Source organism: Sminthopsis crassicaudata, chromosome 2, assembly GCF_048593235.1.
Source record: "Sminthopsis crassicaudata isolate SCR6 chromosome 2, ASM4859323v1, whole genome shotgun sequence".
Taxonomy (NCBI): Eukaryota; Metazoa; Chordata; class Mammalia; order Dasyuromorphia; family Dasyuridae; genus Sminthopsis; species Sminthopsis crassicaudata.
In genome coordinates, this window is record NC_133618.1 from 111,612,998 (window position 1) to 111,621,999 (window position 9,002).

The window sequence follows — 9,002 nt, forward strand, 5'->3', positions numbered from 1 at the left end:
GAAACTCAGATCCTCTCTATTGGTATATTTACACTTTAATAATAAACTTACTGTGCTTGGGATTTGGGGCCTCAGTTTACCTTAATTTTAATTATGCTCACACCAACAAAACTCACAGATGACCATACTGAAATAAGATGTAGCAAATGTTCAACATATTTAGATGTCATGGAAATCATAAAGTCAAATTTAAATCAAAATTAAAAAGCACTTTGTCATATAAAAGAAAAGATATATATTTACCATCCTGGCAGCAGGATGCAAGACTTGCATTTGTTTCAAAATTGTAGCACCATCATTGGTAATGGTCACATCACCTTTGCCATCCTGAATCTAGAAATTTTTTAAAATAAAAAAAGACAAAATTTCTTTAGTCAAAATTAATTTGGTTTCCAAAAACATTCTAATCAAGGCGAGCAATAAACTGGAAAAACATTTTTACAGGCAAAGGTTCTGATAAAGGCCTCATTTCCAAAGTATATAGAGAATTGATTCAAATTTATAAAAATTCAAGGCATTCTCTAATTGATAAATGGTCAAAGGATATGAACAATTTTCAGACAAAGAAATTGGAACTATTTCTAGTCATATGAAAAGGTGCTCTAAATCACTATTGATCAGAGAAATGCAAATTAAGACAACTCTGATATACCACTACACACCTCTCAGTTGGTTGATGACAGGAAAAAATAATGATGTATGTTGTAAGGTATGTGGGAAAACTGGGACATTAACACATTGTTGGTGGAAACTGTGAACAGATCCAACCATTCTGGAAAACAATTTGTAACTATGCTCACAAAATTATCAAACTTGCATATCCTTTGATCCGGCAATCTTTCTACTGGGCTTATATCCCAAAGAGATCTTAAAGAAGGGAAAGGGACACACATGTGCAGAAATGTTTGTGGCAGACCTTTTTGTACTGGAAAGAAACTGGAAACTGAGTGATGCCCATCAATTGGAGAATGGCTGAATAAATTATGATATGTGAATACTATAGAATATTATCATTCTGTAAGAAATAGCCAGGAGGAAGATTTCAGAGAAGCGTGGAGAGATCTACATGAACTGAAGCTAAGTGAAATGAGAAGAACCAGGAAATCATTATACACAGCAACAAGATTATACAATGATCAAACCTGAGGGATGTGGCTCTCTTCAACGACGAGACAATTCAAACCAGTTCCAATTGTTCAGTGATGAAGAGAGCCATCTATACCCAGAAAGAAGACTGTGGGAATTGAGTATGATTCACAACATAGCATTTTCTCTCTTTTTGTTGTTTGCTTGCATTTTATTTTGCTTTTTTTTTTTTAATTGGTTTGATTTGATTTTTCTTGTGTGGCATAATTGTCTAAATATGTATACATATTGAACTGATGCTGAGTGAAATGAGCAGAACCAGGAGATCACTATACACTTCAAGAACAATACTATATGAAGATGTATTCTGATGGAAGTGGATATCTTCAACATAAAGAAAATCCAACTCACTTCCAGCTGATCAATGATGGACAGAAACAACTACATCCAGAGAAGGAACACTGGGAATTGAATGTAAAATAGTAGCACTACTGTCTATCTACCCAGGTTACTTATACCTTTGGAATCCAATACTTAATGTGCAACAAGAAAATTGGATTTGCACACATATATTATATCTAGGTTATACTGTAATACATGTAAAATGTATGAGATTGCCTGTCATCTAGGAGAGGGAGTAGAGGGAGGGAGGGGAAAATCTGGAAAAATGAATACAAGGGGTAATGTTATAAAAAAATTACTAATGCATATATACTGTCAAAAAATTGTATAACTATAAAGTTAATTTTTAAAATATGTATGCATATATTGGATTTAACATATATTTCTACCATGTTTAACATGCATTGGAGTACCTGTCATCTAGGGGAAGTAGAACACAAGGTTCTGCAAGGGCTAATGTTGAAGAATTGTCCACGCATATAGTTTGAAAAATAAAAAGCTTAAAAAAAAAGAAACAAACAAACCAAACCCTAAAAACATTCTATTCACATTAAAAAAAATTTAATGGCAATATCTATATTATCTTTTAAATATAACATCCAATTTCTTAACACCTAAACCCCTTCACACCAGCCTTTATTTTATGCATAAAATATTAGCACCATTTTATTGTTCAGAAAACCCAGGCTCAGAAAATGGTTATTTCTTGATCACATTTCACAGGTAAATAGAGACAATTACATAGCACAGTGAATAAAAAGCCCTGGACCTGGAATCAGCAAGCTTTAAGTTCAAATCAGGCCTCAGACTTGTGTGATTATGGGTATGTCATAACCTCTCAGTTTTTTGAGTTATAAAACAGATAATAAAAGGTTGTTGTGAGGATCAAGATAATATCTGTAAAGTGTTTAGGACAGTGCTATTCATAGTAGGCACTTAATGATTATTCCATTCCAAATAAAACCCAAACATCTTAATTACTAGTCTATTCCTTTCTAGAACTCATTAAGTGGACCTCTTAAGTTCTAACTCTTAAAACATTTATTAGATTTGGACCTGGATGTTTTCCCTTATGTCCAACTCTTCATGAATGCTTTTTGGAGGTTTCTAAGCAAAGATACAAGAGCGATTTCCTTCTCCAATGAGGAAACTGAGGCAAACAGGATTAAGTTACTTGCCCAAGATCACACAGTTAATAAATGAGATTATGTTTGAATTCAGGTCTTTCTGATTCCAAGTCCAGTATTTTATCCAGTGAGCCACTAACTGCCCTAGATATATCATATTCCACAATAAATTCAAAATAGACACATGATCCGAAACATCGTATTTCTACAAGAGATTGTATAAACTGAGATTATATACTTTTGCATAAACTGAGATTATATACTTTTCACAGCTATGAGAGGTATTCTCACCCAAACAAACAATACTTACACAATATAAAAGTTAACTTTGATTACATTAAATGGAAAAGCTTCTGTACAAATTTAATGCACCTAGATTAAGAAAGGAAATGGCCAAACAAGGAAAAATACTGCTATCAAATTTCCAAGAACATATACATCTATAAATACCTTTAAATATCTATACCTATATTCAGTCTCATCCTTTTGTCTCTCACTATTGTGAGAGTGACTCCATGAGTCATTCCCCCCCAAAAACAATAATAGATATCTGGGACGAAAGATACATAAATGAAGTCCTCAAAAGAATATAACAAGATAGAAAAGAATGATCAAAATAATAACAAAAGGAATGCTAATCACCTTGAGGTTCACTTCAACATCTGCAAAATGGATAAAAGATGCTAATAACCTATGTTAAAGGGATTGTGAGAAGATATGCATTGCAATTATACTGTTGGTAGAGCTATGAATCAGGACAACCAGAATGAAAATCATTTAGAATGAATAAATAAAATTATTAAAATGTCCATACTCTTTGACCCAGAGATTTCACTACTCCACTCAACCCTTAAGGAGGTCACTGAATAAAGGCCCCATATAAATCAAATCAACTTTTTTTTTTTTCAATTCCTTTAAAGAAACTATTTTATTTCTAACTATGGTATAAAACAGCAAACTGTAAATCAGTTTTAAATTAGGCTATGATCTGTGCACATCTGAGAGATGGATTAGATTCCCATCAATAAATTGGAAGGGACAGGAGATGGGCAGAGTGATAAATGGGAAAGATATGTAGATTTATAGGTTTTCCAGACTCAGAGCTTTATAATATGACTTTAATACTTGGTTTGTAGGGCTAGAAATTCTCAGACCATTAGTCACTAACACTTAATACAAGCTTTATGAAATAGTTCTACTTTAAAAGCAAGGCTTCTCAAAGTAATTAAATCCCAATTAATAGTTTAGTTTTTTATAAACTTTTAAAAGAACTTACCATTTTGTCCATTCCTTTAGGTCCAAGGCTAGTTCTAATAGCATCTGTAACCGCTATAAAATAAAGGAAAACATTCAGTAAGTATTTGGGGGGGGCACTTTAAAATTCAGCTTTACCACTTACATTAATATTGTAAATTGAACACAACTCACTCTTTATTATAACCCAAATATGTATTATTTCAATTTTAAGATAAACCACTATGTACAATACTTGAGATTTGTTCTATGGCACTGCAACAAGAAAACTCAGTTTGTGGACTCATCCTATTTTATGTGTTTGTTTTGCTGAAGCAATTAGGATTAAGTGACTTGCCCAAGGTCACACAGCTATGAAGTGTTAAATGTCTGAAATCACTTTTGAACTCAGGTCCCCCTGACTTCAGGGCTGGTGCTCTATCCACTGTGCCACCTAGCTGCCCCTCAACCTGTTTTATTTTTCTTCAAATATAAAAATTCTAACCCATAGCAGAAATAATGGAATATTTTTATCATTGGAATAAAGGACAAAATCTTTTCTTTGACCCATGGCAGCTTGAAATGAGAAGAATCAGTCTAATTAGCTATAGTACAAATCACACAATATGGAAAAGGCAGACTCTAGTAATATAAATAAAATAACCTTAAAGATGACAGAATTCAGATTAAATACAATGTTGATTTCAAATGATTGAAAGGAAACACCTTCCCTCATGAATAACTATGCTGTCAATCACAATTCCTATTATATTGGCTTTGTTTAATTTTTTGTATATTTAGGAACTGTGGGAGCAAAGAATGGCTTATTGGGAAGTGTGGCAAAACAAAACTTGGAATAACTTCTAAAATTAATTTTTTAATGCTGTCATAGTTCACTTTCCCCTTCAAGTTGTATTATCAACTATCTTCTTTTGAAAGTTCCAATGGTATTATGATGAAGAGAGCCATCTACACTCAGAGAGAGGACTGTGAGAACTGAGTGTGAATCACAAGGTATTTTCACTTTTTGTTGGTTGCTTGCATTTTGTTTTCTTTCCCATTTTTTCTCTTTTTGATCTGGTTTTTCTTATGCAGCATGATAATTATGAAATATGTCTAGAAGAATTGCTCATGTTTAACATATATTGGATTAAGTGCCATCTAGGGAGAAGTGGAAGGGATAAATTTAGAACATAAGATTTTGTAAGGGTGAATGTTGAAAATCACTCATATATATATATATACACACACACACATATATATATATATATATATATATACACATATATATATATATGTATATAAAAAATAAAAAGCTTTAATTAAAAAAGAAAAGAAACTTACAACACCTAATTCATGTCAGGAAGGAATAACTTTCAGAAAAGCTAAATATGATCCATCAAGTAAGCCATTTAAAATCATCTTGAAATGTGTAATATCTACCATCCATGGAAAAAAAGTGGAATGAATTCCTCAAAGTCAATGTTTCATTTTTGCCTTTGTAACATACTCAGTTATTAACTAGTACAGCACTCTATATATTCACCTTTGGCACCTAATAAATGTGTTAAGTTGAATGAAGCAGTCAGAAAGAAGCAGTCCTGTGAATTTCTTTAGTATAGAAGAGGAAACTCCCTGACAACAAACAAACTGACATCTTCTATAGATTTAGAGTAGCCTAGAGTACACTGAAAAATTAAATGACTTGCCCCCGAGTCTTCCTGGCTCTGAGGTTAGTTCTCTATTCATTATACCATGCCTCTTTTGGAGAATTTTAAAGGATATAGAATTTCTATAGTGAACGGCTGTTTGAAGCCATCTAATTGGTTAAGATTTCTGAAATGGCATAATGGAAAAGAGAACTGAATTTAAGAGTCTGAAGATGTGGGTTCGAATCCTGACCCTACTATGTACTACTTCTTACCACTGGAATATATAGTTCTAGGCCTTGGACTCCCCATTTGTAAAACACTAGTAATTGCTATTTTATACAATATTTTCAAATTTACAAAGTTTTATATACATCATCTCATTTACACTTTATAACCACTCACACCTCTGACTATGAAAGCTACATGACTTGCCCATAATTATAGAGCTGATACAAATCTTCCTGAGGTTCTCTTAAAAGTTCTAAATCTGTTATCTTTACAAATCCTGTAATTTTAGCATCAGGGAAATTGAATCCTCAATTAGGTGAGTGGTTCATTCAAAGACAAGACCAACTATTCCCATCCCCCCAGTTTCATTATTAAGAGTTTAAGGCCTAAGTCATTAAAAGTCAATGTTAGGGTTTGGTTTACATGTCCATAAACTAAAGGCACACACGTTTTTAAAGTGCCTATGGAGATATGTGCTAATGCAGTTATTTGCCACCTGCCCACTGGGACATAGTGACTACACCAACCAACAAAATTGTAAGGTAATTTATACCCTACTTTATTCCAGATACAAAATCTTGTAAATTAGGAAACACTTCTAATTATTAGTATAGAATGACATTTTATATTGTTTTTTCCATTCTTTGTTCATTCATTAACATTTATTGGATTTCTATGTACCACTTATTGTAACTTTGGGTCTATTGTTCCCAAGTACTATTATTATCCAGGTCTGTTATCGTATTATTTCTCAGATCATGGATTGGGGGTACATGAAAAAAAAACACAAAAAAAAACAACAACCACATCCTTTGCTTCTCACAGGCAATAATCCTCCCCCATATGTAAACTTATCATCATTTTCTAAGTAAAAAGGTATTCTCTCTATACAAAAGGGAATCTTTTATATAGATGTAACCAATGTTATATCTACATAATGCTTTTTACTTACATTTTCTAAACTGATAATTAAGCAAACACAAAATGACACTGTCAAAGTTCTAATCTCCTCTAACCTCCCTTGAAGAATGAGGCCCAGAAAAGAACCTAAGCTGTAATTACACTTATGACAGTAGTCAGAACTTATTTCTTAATGTCTCAGTTAGAATCCAGTATTCTTTACATTAAATCAGCACATCACAAAAAGTCTCAAACCCTAACTAAGCCCTATTTAGCTACACATAACCACCAGCAGCTCCACTCTCACATTCAATCCTTTCACACTTTGGGTACTTAATTGTGATTTAAGTTTTTTTCTTCCCAGTACTTGGGTCTTCAGAGATTAACACTTTCTCCACCCCCAAGGGTAGAGTCTACTTAATTGCTTATTTAAATAGCCCTTTTACAACATGGTTTTATTTGATTGGCATATGAAAATGTAGGAGGTTGCTACTAGTTACTACTCTCCCAGAGTAGGTCCAGGCTTCCTTCAAAGTTCTGTACCCACTCTCCTCAAATCAGTCCCTGCACACACATTCAAACCCAAACACAAACTGCTCTCTCTCTCAGGAGAAAGGATGACGTCACGGCACACAGCATAAGCTTTATGTTTCTTGGATGGATGGAGTCTCGTTTACAGATGAGGAAACAGGTTAGGAGAGAATGACTATCCTTACTCATACGCAATATTCGCATGACTTTCAATTATACCTTGCTTCCCTCCCAAAAGTCACTTGGAAACATCTAGACTTAGTAGAAAAAGTCTGCACGTGTGTAGCTTCAGCAAACAGGTGAGTTGTTGGAGCCGCACAGGATCCCAGGATCCTAGGATCCTGAGGCCCACACCAGAGCGCCTCCATGCTTTCTAGTGGGAAGCACCGATTCGAAAAATGTGCCGAATGCCAGTATTAGTGCAAGTCTACCTTTGTACAGGCGCCACACTAACGATGGGGACATAGAACAAAGGACAGCCCCCGCTCCTTGAGTTAACACTTAATACCACGTGCAAATAATAAATACCCCGGATCAGTCGGGGGCAGTTTAAGAGGGGAGGGTCAAAGCCTGAGGAACCCGGCAGGTTTGCGGTAAAAGAGGGGGTGTTTGCCGGGAATCGAGGGAAGCCGGGGAACACGGGTCCCGTAGATGAAGGGAGAATATTCCGGGTGTATGATGGGTGGGTATGAAAAGGGGCTGCACCGGAGAGGGATAGAATGCCTTGAGTGGGCAGGGAAGGGAGAAAAGCCGGGGGAGGGGAGAAGAACCGATCGTGGACACACGCCGGTGGCCGGGACCGACACTCCCAGAGAGCAGCCGTCACACTGAGGCCGGCTCAGGCCCGAGAGAGACCTCCGAGCTAGGCCAAGCCCGGCTCAGCCCGCCCCTCACGGCCGATAAGGCGCAGGCGCGGCCCCACGTTCACTACCTTTGGCGGCAGAGATGTTGCTGAAACGGATCTGGGCCGGTTTGTCCCGATCCTGGTAAGTGCCTTTGCCCCGATTGCCGGAACCTCCGGCAGGCCCGTTGCTCCTGGGACCCATATTCTCCGGCATGGTTAGTCAGGCTCGGCGCGGCTCGGTGGTGACTAAAGAGCCCCGGATGGACGCGGATTGTGTCCGACCCGTGGCCTAACGGTCTCCGACCAACGTCTCCACGAAGCTTCCAGAAAGCAGAGCCGGCGCCTGAGCAGAGGAGGGTGGAGGCGGTGCCGGGTCCTGCCTCCGAGAGCGGCACTGGCGATGACGTCATGAATAGGTGTCCTCGGCGCGCCGGAACCTGAGCTGAGGTGGCGCGTGGAGAGCAAATCGTTCTCAAGTTGAGGGAGGAAGAACAAGATTTGTTATTAAATCTAGTGGCGCCGTTCCTGGTTATCTCCTGGCGAGGCCGTAGTTCTGACTACGTTTAGAAAGCAGCGAGGCGGAGAAAGGCAGTTTCTAACCACCTTCGTCTCTCCTCCAAAAAGCCCCCACGCATAACGGGGGCGGGGTTAGGCCTGAAGGACGCCTTGTCGTTGGTGAGGGCCAGGCTCCTCCTGATGTCTCTTATTTATTTTTTTTATAACTTTTATTTACCAGATAGATGCGTGGGTAATTTTATAGCACTGACAATTGCAAAACCTTTTGTTCCAACTTTTCCCCTCCTTCCCCCCCCCCCCCCCACAGATGGCAGGTTGACCAATACATGTTAAATATGTTAAAGTATAAATTAAATACAATATAAGTATACATGTCCAAACAGTTGTTTTGCTTCACAAAAAGAATCGGACTTTGAATAGTGTACAATTAGCCTGTGAAGGAAATCCAAAATGCAGGCAGAAAAAATCAGAGGGATTGGGAAT

The 9,002-nt window shown here is 37.0% G+C and overlaps 1 protein-coding gene across 2 annotated transcripts in view; it reads right to left on the reverse strand.

Moving 5' to 3' along the window:
• CCT4 (chaperonin containing TCP1 subunit 4) overlaps positions 1–8,593 on the reverse strand; it is a 28,628-nt gene extending 20,035 nt beyond the window's left edge. The window contains exons 1-3 of one of the 2 annotated variants that reach the window (XM_074287023.1): positions 8,091–8,593; positions 3,892–3,944; positions 244–333 (exon numbers count right to left, since the gene is read on the reverse strand). In XM_074287023.1, coding sequence (XP_074143124.1) covers positions 244–333; positions 3,892–3,944; positions 8,091–8,217 — 270 coding nt within the window. In that variant the 5' untranslated portion in view covers positions 8,218–8,593. Of the gene's footprint in view, positions 1–243; positions 334–3,891; positions 3,989–8,053 lie in introns of both variants that reach the window. The other variant, XM_074287022.1, reaches the window with a different exon arrangement.
• Positions 8,594–9,002: the final 409 nt, after the last annotated feature.